This window comes from Wyeomyia smithii, chromosome 3 (genome assembly GCF_029784165.1).
Source record: "Wyeomyia smithii strain HCP4-BCI-WySm-NY-G18 chromosome 3, ASM2978416v1, whole genome shotgun sequence".
Lineage (NCBI taxonomy): Eukaryota > Metazoa > Arthropoda > Insecta > Diptera > Culicidae > Wyeomyia > Wyeomyia smithii.
Window position 1 is genome coordinate 106,286,962 of NC_073696.1, and position 20,355 is coordinate 106,307,316.

At 38.9% G+C, this 20,355-nt stretch overlaps 2 protein-coding genes across 2 annotated transcripts; one reads left to right on the top strand and one right to left on the bottom strand.

Annotated features, from left to right (window-relative positions):
• The first annotated feature begins 436 nt into the window (after positions 1–436).
• LOC129730901 (fibroblast growth factor receptor substrate 2) lies at positions 437–6,116 on the top strand. Its single transcript, XM_055690506.1, has one exon. It carries the CDS (start codon positions 787–789, stop codon positions 2,530–2,532), a length of 1,746 nt encoding a protein of 581 aa, XP_055546481.1. The 5' UTR covers positions 437–786; the 3' UTR covers positions 2,533–6,116.
• An 11,727-nt stretch (positions 6,117–17,843) lies between these two features.
• LOC129728474 (uncharacterized) lies at positions 17,844–18,692 on the bottom strand. Its single transcript, XM_055686922.1, has one exon. The coding sequence runs from the start codon at positions 18,690–18,692 to the stop codon at positions 17,844–17,846; it is 849 nt and encodes a 282-aa protein (XP_055542897.1).
• Between the last annotated feature and the right edge of the window lie 1,663 nt (positions 18,693–20,355).

Sequence of the window (20,355 nt, forward strand, 5' to 3'; positions counted from 1 at the left end):
TATATGTGGACATGCTAATCAGGAAAGATATGCTATCAAGGATTTGAAGTTAGCTTTCGAAAATGACTTCGAAGTTAAACACGACAAAACTACATAGGCTTAGTGGGCAGACGTTCAACAATTTTGAACACCGCCCCCCCCCCCCTTCCCCTCCGTGAACAACAATGTGAACAATGTGAATGGCCCCTTACTAATCTAAAAATAACAAAACATATCGCAAAGAAAATTATCAAAAAATTGCAAAAGTTGAAAAATTTCTAAATATAGTTTAGTGAATGAATATGTGAATTTGTGGCTACATCAGCTGCACCGCAAAAACGAAACCTAACATAACTCTTGGGTGCTTTAACCTCGGTGTATGCTCAATGTTGCGTGCAAGCTCCAACTCTTTCATTCAAGTGGATCTTCTGAATAATATGCAGAGTATAAAGGAATGTCAAAATGAATTCATGAAAATAAAATTTTCCATCTCTGCAGCCCGCATGATAAAAATTGCAATTAAGCAAAATTCTGAATATATATCGTGTTGAGTAAACGATAAGTGTTCGCTTAATAGTCCAAAGTTAATCAATGTAGGTTGTTGTGGAAGTAAACTGATAGAATAGTGCCACTACGGCTTCTGCCTGTAGAATGATTATACTTTCCAAGAGAGAAGATCCGTTTCTCGAGATCTGGTTACTAGTCCACACCACAATCGTAAGGGCCGATTAAAAGTTTCAAGGGCGACTTAATTGGCCAACTGAAGGAACAAATGGTATGAAATTCGTATAAAAGCGTGAATCCAAAATGGGTTGCATCAATTCGAAGAAAGACATAAACGACGTGCATCCGAATAAATTCTACGTGATCAACATAGATGAAGATGGAACTCCATTATGGAGCGGCCAATTAGAAGTATCACGCACTGATTTAACATTGTACAGAAAAGGAAAAGAACCTACGACGTGGCCACTCAGATGTATAAGAACATACGGATACAATATAGACCAGTTTAGCTTCGAGGCCGGGCGAAGATGCACAACAGGAGAAGGTATTTACGCATTTAAGTGTAGACGGGCTGAAACGTTGTTTTACACGGTGCAATCATATATACAAGGACGAATTTACAACGATGAGAGCACAAATCCAAACGATCCATATCCAATTCCGGTGGCTTCTTCTGGGCCTTCAGTAGCTGCAAGAAGTGTATCACAAAACAACACTGCCACAAGAAGTGGGCAGCAGCAGAATGTCACCGGAACTGGCAGTTACATCATAAATCGTACTGGAATAGCAACTAGTCAATCGTTGAGTCCCAATGGCACTATTCATTCGAATTCCAATCAAAGTCGAAGCACGGATACACTTCCAATTGAAGCCAGCTATCTAGAACCAACTTCTGGTCGACCAGGAGGACAACCTCAAACCATTACTACTCGATTTCAACAGGGACTGCGGTTGAGTTCAGTAAGCAGTGGGCCTATTAGTCCAGATGTAACTTCACCAGGATCACCTAATAGTGTAACAAATATTTTGGAAGTGACAACGTTAAATCCACTACCTACAAACATTACATCGAACAGTACACACCACGGGGTCAGTAATCTGTACCAAGAATTTCCCATGAAAGATAGTATGGTGACTGGTATTGGACATTCCGTAAACCGCATGTCTTTAGATATAACACCCCTGGAATCGGCTCCATCTGCTGAAAATGAATTGGTTTCCACTGTTTTAAAGCAGCAGGAACTCCCTACAATGCAGCCAGGTTTGCCACAAATAACACCAGAAAGTGACCCTACACGAATGTACATGAATGTTAATATTGCTTGCATGACGGAGAGTGTTGCAAAGACGAAAAGTGTAAAGTCATCTAGTAAAAGTAATTCTAGTCTAATTTCAATCAACAATAATACCGGATCGTTTGATGAAAATCAGTATCAAAATGTAAGAACACCAACTTCGATAGGTGGAGCAAGCATGTTTACACATATTCGTATGATTTCAAGTCATTCAATCGATCCAACTCGTTTCTATGAAAACTTGGAACCTGGCGAGATCAAATCTGTTCTGCTTCGCGGTCGTTACTCAAAACCGGATATATTTGCAAATGTTGAACTCCCGTTGGATAGTTCAGAACCATGTACACCTACCACAGCCAATCGGAAAGTGCACTACATAGTGCTGGATTTGGATCAGGCAAATTCGTCGCACAATATCAACCTTCCGGCTCCGGTTACTTCACCGACAGCAGGCTCAGCCCCAACAACGACTAACAACAATAACAATAATCCAGCTGCCGTGAATTTAAACAATCCGAACGACACTACTACCACCGGCACGCCACATTCACAAAGTCCAGTGTCCAGTGGATTACTTCCACCGGAAAGTCCGAAAAAAGCAGGGTATGCAACGATCGACTTCGATAAAACCTTCGCCCTCAGCAATTCAACCACACCTTCGTCGGAACTAGACAGCGAAGGCTCACGCAAAACACGCCACAATTCCACCGTAACGCCGCTGACTCGGCAGAGCAACTCGGTTAGCGACTAGAGCCGGGTGCGGAGCCGTTCTGCTTCGATGGAACTGGGTAAGATGTCTAGTATAGTTTTACGCAACATTATGTATAATAGACAAACATAATGAGTATTATCATTTGCTATCCGAGCAGCACTTTTGTTTCAGTTTAAGTTGCTGAGTAAGAAAACAAAACTGTTAGCACAAAAGATTAAACTGCGAAAGCCAACATTAACAATCTTTTTCCAACTACTTGAATCCCATATCAATGAATATACATCCCAATTTCTGGCAAAAAATTATACAGTACGTAACTTCAGTTACTCGGTTGAGATGTTCCGTCCTCGCCGCGTTGTCTAACTAATAAAGTGGCTAACTTAACACCAATATTTGAAATAATTCGATCATTTTCGGTAATTACCTGTAATCTCTTCGGTAAAGAGCAATCTGATAGAAATTGCTATTTGTGAAATTATTTTTTATATTATGCAAAATAATTTTGCATTGGCAACAATAAACAGAAAATGCTCGAATATTGACTATGCATATCAAAAAAGATCGAATTTCTCAAATCGAGAATGTTTGTATGCAGCATATAACAGAAGATGCAGAAATTGCTCGAAAACTGAAAAAGTAAATTGTATAACTTTCCCAGCAATAATATTTTTCTCGATTATTTATCATATTGAGCAAACAAAAACAGAAATAATAAATTTGATTTAATGTTTTGATACACCTAACGCGCCAGGTGGCATGGAAATGTTCCGATGACCACAGCATCGCTGTCGCTGTGAAAGTTATGTTCGAACGAGGTTTGGAAAATACCGAAATTATGCAAATCTAATTCCAGCCAAAACGATCAGTTTCAATATCCCTGTACAAAATGCTCACCTGCTCGAAAAACACCCTGTCAAAATTTCAGCTCAATCAGACCTAAAATGAGATGTCGGAAAGCGATTGAAGTTTGCCTCCTAGAAATCCAAAAATTCACCGAAGATACATTAAATTTCGGTTTTCGAAAATTTTTTGATCCCAGATGACACAAAAATGCATGAAATATTGAGATAGGTCATCATCTGAAAAAAATCTTCGGGTGATTTTTCGGATCTCTAAAGGACAAATTTCAATCGCCTTGCGCCATCCCATTCGCTTTGCGCCACTGATTAGCAATTTTACTACACATGCATTTTACTGGCTTAAAGCAAGCAAATGTTTTTTTTTGTTTGCAAGCCGGTTTAGAAATTTAACATTTTTTTATAATTCACTTTCACTGCTTCGTGCTTTCGTGTGACTTCGTGGTTGAAAATAATAAACGAATCGATTCTACACCGTTTTTACTGTACTATATTTTTGAACAATTGAAAATTACATGCATATTAAATATTTCTATGACATTGCACAAATATTGAGTTTTTAAGCCTACGTTCTAACTCTAAAAAACATTTTTTCGGCAACATCGTCTTTTTGACACGTATACTGTCAATGTAAAGAAACGTGATAACGACGAAATTCGATAAGAAGAAGGAAAAGTTCGTCTGCATAAAACAGCAAATCCTTAGCAACTTCATACTCAAAAAAAAAAAAAATGTGAATCGATCAATACGGTTCTTCTTTCAAGTGTTTCAAGGCTAATTCTGTATGATTTGTTATTGTTTGCAGCCTAAACACTTCCTCACCCATTAGGCAATCCACGACACAGTTGCGATCAGCTGATTTTAGTTTGTTTTCAACTTTTGACAGCTTCAGGTATGTTCGAACGGTCGCAACTGGGATCGATCCGGATGAAAAAACTTGAAAAACAAACATTGTTCAATCGGTTGTTCTAGTATTACGAGTGGCAATCCTTTACACAACAATGAAATATCACTTAAGGTTTTTTGCGACATCAAAAAATTTCGTGTTCGGTTATGATTTGGTTTTGCAACTTATAAACCAACAACAATAACAAACGTATACAAGCAGTAAAACGTCACCCGTGGATTGCCTTATATTATCCTCACTGAAAGAAATCCACCACGAATAGCTTAAATAATAAAGATTTGTGAGGATAAGAGTGAAACACACCAAATTTGTGTTTCGAAGCGATGAGGTAAAATATGCATTTTTCAGTTCTTTTTTTTCCAAAAGTTGCAATCCTAAAAGAAATCAATCCTAAAATAAATTGGAATCAGTTAAAAATTGAAAAAAAATCGCCGATGAAAAAATGTTTGAAGTTACACCTCTATTCGATCAATAATAGACTAACTTTTAAGCAAGCGAATGAAATGGTTACGGAAATTTCGATAGTATTTTGTTTACCTGATTTCAGGCTGATTTACACCGTGTGAAATGCACTAATGCAAGTATGATTTGAAAGCTCTTAATTGAATATTTGACATTAGAGTCCGGTTGGTCTTGAAGTACTATGCTGACCCGGCTCAGGAGTGACTTTTAGTATTAGTAGGTTCATAGCGTTTGCCCCGCAATTGTCCGAAAATCTAAATAAAAAACATGCGACATTATCATCTTTGCCATATGTTCTACACAGAAAAATAAAACTATCCAAATATGCGTATTTTTGACGCAAATCAGCCCTTTTGTGCGGGAAGGTACTTTTAGGTAAAAAGGATTTACCTTCTATTGAGTACATGCACGGAAGTCATCATTTAGGTAAAATTTTATGCCTTGAAACATCAATATTGATATCAAAAACTTCATACAAATTTGTACCCAAAATTAGGTATTCGCATTTTATTGAGCTGTTGCGTTGTTTCCACCAATTTGTATGCGTATTATTTACCTAAACCAGTGAAAACGTTCAGGTTTACGTAGTTTTACGTTGTTTTTACATGTTCACCTGGTAATATTTTCTTTGTGTGTAGTTCTCTTATGGGCAGGAAGCAATTAGAGTGCCTGTAAATATATAGAGTGGCGACACTGTCAAAATTGGAATAAAAATTATCTGTCAGTGTCATTCCAATTGAGCAAACAACCTATTAAACACGTGTGGGGAAAAGAGAAAGGATGTTCAGTGTTACCAGCGTTACTTTGGATGACACGGCGCCACTCTAGTTATATATAGGCACTCTAGAAGCAATGACTCACGAAAATTTCCACGTTAAAGTAATCTTTTTTAGAGCTTGCCCACTTTATATTCATTTAGTTGGAAAAAGAGAATTAATGATGGGGTTTGATGATATTATAATAACTAATCAAAATAGTTTAGCAACAATTATGTCAGTGTTTCAACAACTTCCCAACATTTTTAATTCAAGCTTACGCGTTGTTTTTTTAATTTCTTTGCCCTTTGATATTAAATACTCAATTTATCAGTCTAGGCACATATGCTGATAGATTATTTGTTTAAACATGTATATGTACCACATCGGCTATGAAAGATATACCAAAGCATAGAAAAATGATGTTACTTACCAAATTGAACGTACATTTGCGAGCGTATAGCATGTGCCGTGTATTGTAAGTTGAAGTTTAAACACGAGGAAAGTAAAAGTTTTGTTATAGAAATCCGATTGTAAAATAATTGCCAAAAATAGGTATAAGCATTAGAAAGCGGAATGCAGGATTACATGTAAGGTCACCACAAAATAAGTTTGAGACTAAATAAATATAATAGTTTATTATATCACTGCTTTTTACCTTTGTCCGAAATATTACAGTGCTCAACTTAAATGTTTTTAGCAGCTGAACAGTACTAAGGAGTGAAAAATTGTTATTGAGCCATAGCCAACGAACCTACAACATGGCCCATACGGTGGGACAAGAACTAAATGTCAGCTGAACTGCAATGCATTTTTCATGTTCCTTATGGAGCCTTTTGCTTAAGACTGCTGCAACAAACCTGCTGAAGAAAACCACTGCTGAAGACGTTCGATACCCTATGACATTTGAAGGAATTTTTTCTGAAAAAAAAAACTTCTGAAGACCTAAGGTGCTACAAGGCTTGTAGAAAAAGTTATTTACCTCGAACTGTTTCAAACTCACTCACGTGATTAGAAACAATTTCACGTAAAATTAGGTTTTAAGACGTGGTTTTCTGTTTGTAGTATTTGGAGCATAGGGATAGCCAACACTCGCCAAGATTTGACTTAGAGGGACAACGAAAAATGAAAAATATCTAGTTTTATATATAACGAATATCTAGAACTAGGATAGTTTTTCAAAAGTGTAAGGAAAAGAATATGTTGTTGAATCAAATCACCAACATCCTGCACTAGTGTAAGACTATCGCCCCGTCCCGCTATGACCCCTATTAGCTACGCCTATGAATCATTATGATGTCATAAAGTATGATGAGTTTTAGTGACGTTATTGTGTCACGTGAGCCTTTTCTATATCTCAGTAGCTATATAGCCTATTCTATAGGATAGGACGCGCCAAGAGTAACCGAAAAGCACCCAGTCTTCTCTTATTGGTCGATTTTGTTTTGCGTACCGTTGAATTTGATTATTATTAGTGGGTACGGTTGGTCGTGCTGCAAACCCTAATAAATAGGAGCCATAAACGGACGATAATCTATTTGGTTTAACGATAACCCAGACAGTTCTATACCCTGAATAGGCTGTTAAGCATGTTGTTATGGTTATTGATTATGCGCAAAAACCAGAGGGGATTCATTGCTGTCAAATTTCATATATGTGTGCGTTATCGTTTGTTGGTCCATGATGTTTGTAACTAGGAACAATAATGGGGGAAAAATCACTACACAACACATTCATGAAAGTTTTCCGCGGTTTCTCGAGTTTTGATAAAAAACGTTCCAATTCTATAATATTTCACATCGATTAATTAAATGACCAAAGCAAAGCAAAGCCTTGGTGTTACATTCCGATTCGGAACTTGACCTTCTGTTTATTTATACACAAACTTCGCAGCCGACTGTTTAGTACACAGGGCAATTGCGGGGCTAGCGCTACGATCCTACTGACACTAACAGTCTCTCCCGAGCCGAGACTCGAACCTACGACGACTGGCTTGTTAGGCCAGCATCGTACCTCAAGACCATCTGGGAGATTTAATGACCAAAAATCATAGGAGGGTTGTGTGCAAAGCCTCGACCGCGAGGTTGAAGTAGAATACAAGGAAGATAATCCGGCTGCTTGCATGTCAGTCATTTTTTCCAATAAATAAACGTCGACTATTTATTCAGATCAATCGAATTTTGCGCTGTAACAGGGATTGACCATTTTCAATAATATAGTAAGTTGCTGGTCATGATTGAGGCTTGACAATTTTTAATTTTGGTTATGCGAAAAATTAATTTTTATGCATATAATGATAGTTTTTCGGATGTCGTGCTCATGACTGAAGGAAAAGATAATTCAGTACGTTCTGAGACACGGAGATAAAGTAAAATTTATAACTTTTACTAATTTAAAAATGTAAATTAACTCAAGAGAAAATATCACTTCTTCAATCATCAGGTTTTTATTTTATCCTGAAAAGGACAATTTGTTGTTCAATTTAATATCGGATAAGATACCGATCACATCTTGGCTTTATCACTGACAGTGCGAATAAAGTATTCCTTGTGATAAAATAACAGTGGAAAACTGATTTAACACTCAAAACTAGACGGCTCATGTGTTGTCAAAATGAGTCAACTTTTCATTGAATGCATTTACTGGTGCCCGCTATCGCACAGAGACTGCATTTCACTAAAGTGCCTCACTGCATCAGCTGCTATCGATGCTGATACCCGCTGCAACTGCTACACTATCCGTAGCCATGCCACAGTTGTGGGCGCTATACGCTGCCATTGGTATCCGCTGTCCCTGCACCAGCTGGCCCAGCTGCTATTGATGCTGCGCTGAGACCCGCTGCAACTAGGCGCTATCCATTGCTATGACACAGCTGTGTCCGCTATCCACTATCGCTGGTATCCACTGCACTGCTACTGCTGCTGCTAAGGTTTTTGTGATTGATTTCTTTTGAAGGGACTTAAACCCCAAACGGTCATTCTGCTGCTAAGGGAGGACTGCTGTTGTCGCTGTTTAGAACTATTATGAGCGGCTTCGGCTGAAACAGGCTCATATATAGGCCAAATAGCATTTTAAATTGCAAGGTATATGATCCTGTCGACCGAGCTTGTGAAGCAATCATATAACGACCAATCAGAGTTCGAATTTTTCGTTTTGACAAGGCTTGACTGTTGTCAATAGTACAATAGTTTGAATAATATAATTACAATTATCTTCATTTGGAAAGAATCTTAGAAGATTTTCCAATCTATTACTGAAAGAACGAAGGAAATCCATCGAATACTAACCGATTTATTGGCATTTGAAATTGGACATATTTTTCACTTTTTTCGGTTTTAGATTTTCATTTCACATCCCTATGTAGCCGAGCTTCCTGAGAGAAGTATTCTACTTCAAAAGAAAAAAAAAACCATAACAAACGCCATGTTGCCGAATATGTTGGTTACATGATGTTTGACAGATAGATCCCCCCTGGCAAAAACTATCAATATTTTTCGTTTACGCTGTTTCCACAGAGAACTTGAAATCGTTATTCAATCGTAATACCCTCTATACACTACACCGCATATCTCCTAATATAAGGCGATTTGTGCTATGGAGGCCATATCACCATCCATATCACCTGATATGGATAGATAATATATCATGTCCAAAAACCAATAAAAACCAGATTTGTAGTAGTTGGCAAAACGAACCAAAGACATTTTCGAAATTCACGTTGCATGCAAAAAAGAAGAAAGGAAATATTTTTGCTTTTGTCATCCCGCGCATGTCGACGATTGTATATGAGATTTCGCGTTGGCGAGCCAACTAGCTGACATCTCTACCCTAATTGCATTGCTCTTGTTGTCTTGTTTCTGCCTTGATCTGTAACCTTCGGTTACATTGCGTGTGCTGGCTCCGCCACAATTGAAACTTCATCCAGACTTGCCCGGTTAAAATCCCCACCTCCCAGATCCTACCCTGGATTCAGAGCACATCTACATGAGTGATATCCCTCCAAGTCTGTCGTTTAACGTCTAGGACGGAGGGGTCACCCATATGGGAAAGCTTGTCAATAGTATCACCATTACTACTTCAACAGGGTTGAGTGATATCCCTCCAAGTCTGTCGCGTCGCGTCTGGGACTAGCGAACCTATACATTAGAGAAATGACAAGACACTCACCGTTAAGGCAACTGTCAACATCAAAACGGATAACGGCAATGCAAAATGATACAACTCGCCCGTTTTGATGTTGACAGTTGTCTTAACGGTGAGTGTCTTGTCATTTCTCTAATGTATAGGTTCGCTATCTGGGACGGAGGGGTCACTCATAAGGGTTCGTTCACAGATGCATTGAGGAGACAACCTAGGTATTCGGATCCACAGGGTGGGTCAAAAGGAATGAGTGGCCTACTGAACAGTTCATTACGACTCGGGAGTGTTCGTGGCACTCCCGATTCGGAAATGACAGTTCACATATAAACGACGAGGCAATTCTAAGGGGGTTCTCTTTCGGCTAAAACAGCTAACGATTCAGAAGTGCGCGTATAAAGTTTTTTATCGTACTTAAGGTTTACGCTATGTGTGAAATACGGGGAGTTTTCGCAGTGATTAATTAGAAAATTGTACTATTAGGTGATTAAAATGTTTTAAAATTGTTATTGTCAAGTTGTTAAAATACTGAAGATGTCAAAAATGTGAATTTGTAAAAAAGACCTAACTGATGTCAAACTTACTATTATAGTGCTAAACGGTTTAAAAAGGTCAGAAGACAAGATCGACAGAAAAACTATACGTATATCTATTAAAACAAGGGAAAAAAGGTAAAGCAAATTATTTAGCTATTACGATTAGAAATTAAGGCGATTAAGAGTGACTTAGGGATCACTAGTTCTTACAACAAGATGGCTAATTTCCGTCGAATAGGTCCTCGAGGGGCCTTTTATTCTTGGTTCTAGCTCTACGCTTGAGGCGGTGCCATCCATTGTCAGAGGACAAAGAGTCTGAATCCGCCATTTTATGGAACGCCAATTCATCGCATATATACCTTCGAAGGTGCTGTCTGGACGCTATTGGCCCGGCACAACGATCGAGCACTGCCATTGAACGGAAAATCGTCAACCGCCACGATGTTCGGGACGCCGACTCGTGTTTAGTTATACGGATCCGGAGGAACAGGAACAGTAAACCAAGTAACTCAGGTTAAGAAACAACTTGTCGGGACAGGGGAAATAAATTAGTAATGTAAGCTATCTATCTATTGTTTTAAAGTGCGATTTCTCTTGGTTTCACACCTGGTTTTTTATTTCGTTTCGACGTTTTCAAATTTAGTCGTCGCTTAGGTGTTTTACAAAAGTCTCTCAGTTTGTCGGAGTCGTGTGGCAGCATATTGGCCTGGTGGTTCACCCCTGTAAGTTGGTTTGTTTCCCGATGTGTTTTGTGTCGAATGAACTATAAAGTGGTGAATGAAGGCAAGCTGTGGGCTCGTTTCCAAACGTTGCATGACTCTTCCCTCACCCAACACCCACTGAGCAAGCATAGAGGTTATCAGATCTGTTATCGTTTTCTTCTCTTTTCAATTACCAAAGCAAATGTTAAACCATATCATCTCGCTGTAGTGTGAACACTCGAAGTGATATTCGATATCATATGGCGATATCAGGTGATATGCGGCGTAGTTTGAACAAAGCAAACAGTCATGGAGAAAATAATAAATACACTTGCAGTTTTGGTTAATTTTCCATATTTTAGGCACTGATTTTAGTTGTTATATGATGTTATGATACGTCATCACGATCTGCAGACACTCCCTTTCAAAGAGGAACGGAAAAATAACTGGAATTTTCTGTGTCGGTGATTTCGAAAATTTTTTGCGTGAGTTATTGTTTTTAAGGTGGCGAAAAAAATAAATACACTATTAAAATGTATATACAAAACATTCCAAATAAGCTTTATTTCTCTACTTAGCGTTAGCAAAGTGACCTTTCACGTTACAAAACTTACTTTTAATATTTCGTGGCTTGCCCTTTGTTTTGTAAACCCATATTCAATCTTCGTTCCTCTTTATGCGTGGTTAAGGAACGGCCCCTAACAACTAAAATCAGTGCCCAAAATATGCCACTCAAAATATTTTTAACGTTATTGTTACGTGAAATTTACTGTACTTATTCATTTCCTGTCATTTTTCATGATTCATGTGACAAACATAACATCTACGTGAAAATCACATGCATACTATGTTTTATCACGTAGCATCTACGTCAACTTGGCAACGTCAAACAGAAAGAAGTATCGCGTGAACTCTCCATGCGAAAATAGGTACACAGAAATCGAACAGTTGTCTGATGTTGTCTTTGAACATGAAAGGAAATCCTTGACGACTTCCCAATAAGTGACCTTTAGAAAAACCATAAGAACCCGGCGCCGAGATTTCACACAGATTCAGTTCAAATTGCGAGGAATTTCCTGAACATAAACAGTTGCAGCTAACAGTGATTATCGCCAGCGAATGTCTCAATATAATTTTGCCATTTTGTATGTCGTTTAATTCATTTACGAATTGGCGATTTTGCATGCCCGTGCGACTTATCAAGCAACATATTTGGATAATTTCTGAAAACTATTCCTAGTCTCAAGAATTTGGGAAACCACAATTGAAAATTATACGTTGTATAAAACGTAGAACCTATCAGACAATCAAATGCTTTTCACTTAACAATATCGCACGCTTAGCCTTGGGGCTATTAGCGGTCTCGATCAACTAGATTAGTTGAGAGCATTCGTTATCGATATTGTTTTTGGCACATTTTGCATGTGTAGGATAAGTACAACGATACACCGTGCCCCAGTGCTAAGTCGAGAAAATTTCCAGCTCGAAAAGTTCCTCAACTCGATCGGGATTCGAACTCGATATCACAACCGTGTGGGAGAGCTAGCCGACCGACATCGCTAACCACAGTGCCACGGGGACCACTTTGCCGATAGTTAAACTCTACGTGGAAGTCACATGAAATGCATATGTCTACTGAATAAGATTAACAGGATAAATCATCTCACCAGTTCATGATGAACTCAAATGACAATCACGTAAAATCTATATGAAAATGACAGTATATTCACATAACTTTTCCGGTAATTATAACGTGAAAAATATTTTGAGTGTGGAAAATTAACCAAAACTGCAAGTGTATTTATTATTTTCTACATGACTGTAAGTGGTAATCTGGGGAGTACTGCCGGCAAAATTTCGCCAACCAATCATAAAATCATCATGGAATCGAAATTTAGGTGAAAATGCTTACACACAATATAAGATATTCATTGAAAGTGCATATTGTACTGAAAACAAACGTTAAATCTTGTTTTTTTTTTTTCATTTATGAACATATTCATTCGAAAATAAGTCAATGGCAATTATGGAACGTTTACTCCATTCCAGTTGCAGGGCAAACCAACTAAAAAGTGGGTACCTGAATCAATGAGTGGTAGATGGACAATGTAAGCAGATAGCCATACCAATCCCTGGTGGTAATGCTTTTCGCTATGTGTCGCTCGCGTGCAACTGGGGCACCACTAGACAGATGTCGTAAGTGTTTTAAAGTATTTTGATTCAAATATGGATTCTGCTTACGAAACGCATGAACTTGCGTTTGGTTCAACAATTCGAGCAGATTTTCTCGTTCACGTAAAATTTTGTGCAAAATAAAATTTCCAGATATTGATTGTCACTTGCAGCTTCTTATCCTGCAAAGCGAGTCGATAAACAATAAAATAAGGAAAGAATAAAGAAATCATCATTTGCTTTTAATATTATTATTTGCAATGAACAAAAACAAGTTCTGGGGAAAAATAAGTGAAAGTGTATCCAGCTTTTTACGCACTAGACTGGTGGTCGCTAAAACGCGTGTTCGTAATAATCTAGGACAGGATGTGACAAGTGGCTTCTAGTTATTCTTCTTTTCGTTAAAAATTGTCCTCATGAAACATTGAGATTTTGCGGCACGACGCTTGCCAGTGTTTCCAAAAATGTTTAATAAAAAAATCAAAATCAAGGATTTTCCAAGTTCTGGATTTCAAATTTAATTAATTCATTTGATAAAGCTAGCTTATTAAATCTTCAATTGATTTAAAGATACATGTTAAATTTATTTGAACTAATCATAATTTTAACTCATTTCGGATTCCTCTTGCTTTTCATGAAATGAATCTGCTATTGTTCATCATACGTAGTTTCAAAAACATGAATAACATTTCGAATGTTGATTTTTATAGACATTACACAGGGTATGAAAAAGATTCGAAAAATCGTTGAACCATACGCTGTTCATTCATTTAGTAAGCAGAAACAGTGTAAACAAAAAATATGGATAGTTTCCGCAGCACGGCCAACCGTACCGACTAATAATAAAATTTAACAGTGCACCAAATAAAATCGACAAATCAGATTGCTTTCACTTTGACAGAGCTTTGGGTGATTTTTGGTTTCTCTTGTCACGCCCTGTCCTAGGTAATAATAAGCTAACCTCTCTGTTTACGTCAGTTTTGGAATTTATGCAGAATTGGCAACACTAATGTTGCCAGATATATTTTTCTTTTGTTAAAATCACCCCTATGGCATCGGGCCATGTTTCAAGGGCTAACATCTCAACATATGTGTAAACGAGATAGCATATCACCGCCTCTTTTCATACATCTTTATCTACTGCTGACAGCGGGCACAAATTAATTTGAGCCCAGGACATGCTTTCAATGTCATTCACTGTTACTCGGTATAGGGATGCCAATGGCTCGGTTAAAATACACGAATAGTTTAAACTGACATGAGGGATGACCAACTATTTTAAATTAAATGGAATTTTTGCTGGACTGTTTTCATATCTGTCAGGAGTGGAGCACGAAAATGTTGAATACGCAGCAAATATATGAGACTTGACAGCGATAGAATTTTTTTTTTGTAAGATTTGGACCACTGCGACCATTATTTTGATCTTTTGTGGTATACCTCTTCTTTAGTCTAGGTACTCGTGGCAGACATATCACTATTGATGGAAGTGATCGTCGTTGTCCTATCGCACCCTTTCTCCCAATTAGGCACTGTATTTCGTATGAAATGTATTACCTCATTAGGATTCGCAGACCAGACCTCAAAAGGCTCCAAAGTTCCTTTTCCAAAGGCTCTTATTCTGCGCTTTATTGGTGTTTATTATTTATTAGTTTACAGTGTCCTGTAAACAGTCCGGTAATTGTCCTTAGTCCCTTTTTATTTAAACTAAGCAATTGCTGGCTTTTCTTGACGCTTGGTTTTATAAAGCGTTTAGACTGGCGTAGCCCTACTGAGCATCTCCAGTTCTCTTGTATTGTCCTATGTTCCCAGGTTTTCAATTCTGCTTTCAAGGCGCTTGATGACACCCCACAGAACGGTTCTGGGCCAATGAAATCGGTACATGACCCCTGTCTAGCTAACGTATCGGCTTTTTCATTGCCTTCCACTCCGCAGTGACCAGGAACCCAGTATAAACATACTTGGTTCCTTTCTGCCAGTTGTTTCAGTGAAAGGATGCACTCCCATACTAGCTTAGAGGTACATGTGAAGGCTTTTAGTCCTTTAAGTGCTGCTTGGCTATCAGAAAAAATGCATATGTTAGCATGCCTGTATTTCCTAGCCAAACAGACTTGTGCACATTCATAAATTGCAAATATTTCGGCCTGAAACACTGTAGGCCAACGGCCCATTGGTATCGAGATACTTATCCCAGGACCATTTATACCTGCTCCGGTTGAATCATTCATTTTTGAGCCATCTGTGTAAAAGACGACAGAGCCTTGTTGGATGTTTGGGCCACCTTGTTCCCAAACTTCCCGTTCGGTCTCTATGATTTTGAAAGGCATTTCGAAGTTTGCTTCTGTATTCATCCAATCTTCGATACCTGGTATATGTTTGCTCAGCTGAAAATGTTTGAGGATTGCCAGCTGGCCTGTCTGATCTCCATCAGGTACTTTTTTAAGGCGTGTTAGTCTCAATGCACTTTTTTCCGCCTCTAGTTGTACTACCTGGTGGAGTGGTAATAGATGCAGAATTGCATCTAAGGCTTTCGACGGAGCACTTTTCATTACTCCTGTAATTGCATTACAAATTAGCCTTTGCAACTTGCCAAGCTTGTTCTGCGTTGACCTTTCTTTTGTTTTAGGCCACCACACTAGCGAGGCATACGTTATTTTTGGTCTTATTATTGCCTGGTACAACCAATAGATCATACTTGGCCTTAGACGCCATGTTCTGCCAATAGCTTTGCTACATGCCCAGAGGGCACTCGTAGCTTTACCGATGACATATTCAATATGTGCATTCCAGCTGAGTTTCTGATCTAAAACTACTCCAAGATGTTTAGTCTCAGTGGAAAGCTGCAGTGTAGTCTCGCCCAGCTTCAGGCTCTCCAAGTTGTACCTTCTTTTCCGGGTAAAAGGAATAATGGTTGTTTTAGAGGGGTTAATGGTCAGCCCCTCTTGTCTGCAGCATTCTAAAGTATAGTTAAGAGCTAACTGCATTCTCTCCGATACTGTACTGTCGAATTTTCCCCTCACAAGAATCACAACATCATCGGCGAATCCGACAACTTCGAAACCTAGCTCAGTTAGGTTTCTAAGTAGCTGGTCTACAACCAATGACCACAGCAAAGGCGATAGAACTCCACCTTGCGGGCATCCCTTAGTTGTGTTCCTTGTAAGGGTAGTATTACCCAATACTGCAGTCATCTCACGATTATTCAGCATGGTTTCAATCCATTTTGAGGTATATGTATCAAACCCATGGTGTCCCATTGCGTTCAACATTGGGAGTGATGGGATACATTATCAAAAGCTCCCTCTATGCCTAAGAACGCAGCGAGTGCGATTTCTTTTGTATCTATAGATTTCGCTATTTTTGTCGTTAGCATATGTATTGCATCCACTGTTGACATGTTGCTTCGATATGCAAACTGATACCTACTCAGCGGAGAGGTTTTTAGGTACGTTGATTTAATGTGATAGTCAATTAGTTTTTCCATAGTTTTTAACATAATGGAGGTTAGACTAATTGGTCTGAAGGCTTTTGGAAGTGTTTTGTCGCGCTTCCCAGCCTTTGGTATGAAAATCACTCTCGTTTTTCTCCAGTTGGTGGGTATGTAATTAAGTGTCAGGCTTGCCCTAAATATCTCGGTTATGAATGGAATTATAACCCTTCCACACCGTTGAAGCATTATTGGTAATAATCCATCCAATCCCGGGGACTTATAGGGCTCGAATGAGTTGATTGCCCATTCCACTTTCGATTCTGTGAAGATATCGCAGGCTATGTAATGCGCATTTGTCCTAGCGATAGTCGAACCAGCACATGGCGCATTTGAGTCCTGCGTTTCTTCTTCTAGAATGGATCGTGATCCTGGGAAATGTTTCTCCATCATAACATTGAGTGTTTCAAGAGAATCGGTAGTAAAAGTACCGTCGTCCTTCTTTATTCTGCCCAAGCCATTCGTGTGATCTTTGGAAAGGGCTTTGTGTACTCTTGCAGCTGCAGGGGTGCTTTCAATTTGTTCACACATTAATCTCCATCCCCTCCTGCGTGATTTCCTAATTTCTTTATTGTATTGCGTAAGGGACTCTCTATAAGCATCCCAATTTGAGGTTAACTTGGCTCTGTTGAACAACCTTCTAGTTAACTTCCTCAGTTTTTCTAGATTTTTGTTCCACCAAGGCGCGTCTTCGTTGGATACTCGCGTCTTGGTTGGACAGCTTTGGTTATAAAGGGCTATGATTTTATTCGTAAATTTTTGTAATGAATCCTCCAGTTCTTTTATTGTCTGGATTTGCCCTTCGAAGGTAGATTCATCACGAACTATTTTTGAATGAAAAAGCTCCCAGTTGGTTTTTCTAGGGCTTCTATAAACTTCCGTTACTAAGTCCCCTGCGTTATAGTCAAACAAAATTTGCTTGTGATCCGGTAGAGAAATCTCATCAGATACATGCCAGTTGACGATTTTTTCCGATAGTTTAGCGCTCGATAAGGTTAGGTCGAGCACTTCTTGTCGAATTGCATTTACAAAAGTTGGATTATTACCTCGATTGCATATATCAATATATAGTTCCACTTGCACAGCAACTATATCCCGTCCGATGAATTCTGTAATTGGCGTATAGTTGGTATTACTACTTACCAAAAGCGCTGCTCTTGGTGCATGCGCAGAATCATCATAAAGGAGCTTACCCTTATTTGTTGAAAGTCCTAAGACTTTATTTTTGTTCACCCATGGCTCTTGGACAATAGCCACGTTGATGTTCTCTTTGGTGAACCTGCGACAAAGGATTCCGCTTGCCCCTTTTGCATGATGCAGGTTCACCTGGATGAACTTAATGTTCTTGTCGTCCATCTCGGTACAGCTTTGCTCCCGGGGGCTTCTTTCGCTCCCCCTGCGTACGGTGATTATTCAAGGGTACCATTGAGTGCTCGTTTTGCTCTCCCTCAGGTGTGCTCCCTTGAACAGGCTGCTTACACCGGTTTTTGCTATCACTCGGTAGTGAAGGCAGAACTTTTTCGGCGATTACAGCATTATTTGTGGATTCAGGCCTGGCGCTTTTGAAATTTCGACCAGCCCTGGTTTTCCGCGGGTATATAATTCCGAATTTATAATTCAGTTTGTAGTTCCAATCAGCGATTTTTTTCGCTGACGCTTCGTCTACTGACAGGATAAGCTGCACATGATTCTTGATGGGCTTGCGCTTTAACACACTCCAAAAATCAGTGGCAATGTCGTTATGGCCTTCAACCAGAGCCAATATGGTTTCATTGTCGTTTTTCTCACTTTTGGGAAAGAAGACAGCTAAAATTTCTGGTCTCGGGATAGATTCACTATCAACAACCATCAGATCAGCTGTTTCCCATGGCTTGATACTCGGAACAATTCCTTTCAGCCAGTCTGCAGATTCCTGGTTCTGGCACTCTATTACCATAAACCCGGACCTAAACCTGCAGTTGGTGAATTTGGGCTTGAATTGTTCCTTTCTCTTATCAACGACTATAGCCAGGATGGACTCTTCTACTAGTTCCATCATGGTAGTCGAGAGCCGAGACATCGGATAGTCCTTAGGCATCAGTCCAAACTTGAACTGGCTAAGGACTTCAGTGTAGGTAGGAGGCGCTTTAGGTTTACCGACCGGGCTATTTGCAGTCCCAGGGGTATTACCTCTGATCACCTCCATCCGCCTATTCACTGACTCCTTCCGAGTAGCAGTAGAAGTCTGGCATTCCTTCTTCCTTTTTGGAAGAGAATTGCTTTCACTGCAATTAGAGGAGTCGATCTGTCTCGGTCTCTTGACTGTCTGATTTTGGCTCGTTTTCGAAGGGTTAATTGCGAGAAGACGGGCCTCGTCTCTATCGTGCCCATCTTCAAGCAACTTCATGCCGCTTCCTTTCCGAGCCACACAGTCTTCTGGGAAATTTCTTGCCATGAAGAGCCCCTTGGACTTGCGCCGACTCTTCATGGCTTTCCATCGCTGTATCCTCCACAGCAGTAGATACACCATCGTTGACCTCCGGTGAGTTCAATATCGAAGACGAGCATGATGCAACGTCTTCTAGCGAACGGCTTTGGAGTTGGTCAACTTCGTTTCCGATCTCCATATTTTCAGTCATTCTGGTAGCACTGGAATAGACAGAAACCAAAAATATTTAAAGTGGCACACATTAAATTGATTGCGACACATCGAACTTTCGTTATCTGTAAAACGATTAAAGGTTATCGATTAAATATCAAAACCTAAATATCGATTCACATATATCGATCTTTAGTATCGCTCAATATGTGTATGCCCAGTATGATCGGAGTTTGTATGTGAGATTCCGTTGGCAAGCAGGGGAAACAAGCATTTATGTCCGTAAGCTATTAAAAACAATGCCCAGTGCAGACATATAGCCAAGCATATTTTTAATATTATTATCACATGCAACTCACATTATTCCACATACCTTTAATAATGTATCCTGCATACGATGAGCTTAGATGCTCAGACCGTGGCGATTGTACAACCACGTAATGTTTAACTTTTTCTATACCACTTGCCCCAAGTATGATGACAGTTCTACAAGGTATGCTACATTTTTGTCTATCCACGCACATAAATAAATCTCGTTATGAAAAATTTCGCGTTTTGTATGGAATTCAGAACATTTTTGGAAATTTCTCGTTTTATGTTGTTTTATATCTGACTTTTTTGGTTTGAGAGTGAATCTTCAGTTGAAACACATTAGAAATTTATATTAATTTAGATTTAGTGTGAAAAACTGCGACAATATGTCGAAATAAAATATATAAAAATGCTATATTTCTAATAGTTGGAGCATAATCTTAGTCATTGTCATAGCTCATGACTTTTGTTACTGTATGAAACATAAGCGACTCTATTTAGAAGCGCTATTAGAGTACAAGAAAAAAACGAAAAGTGCAAAAAGGTTACCGGCAAATTGATGAAAACCAGCATATTTTACCTAAACCGCAGCATGTTTATGTATTCCCCACAAATAAAACATGTTTCAACATCATTTCTATAACTTTTCAGGAAAGTATGTTTTATAAGTTTAGTTTAAAATGCAAAATCATTTCAAATTTCATACAAAATTGGAAAAAGTTCATAACGATCACTAATACTAATGCATTGACGTGAATAGCATACCTTGTAGAACTGTCATCATACTTGGCCACTTGCCAACGTCACTCACACACAAGCACCGCCCGTAAGCTATCAGCCGCTTGATTGTTCTTTGTTTGGGAAAGGGCGCCGCAAACAATTCTTTTTCGAGGCAAGACACAACACTAATCACTCAAATTTCTTTTTATTCGCGTACCGTGACACTTTGTTTCCCTTT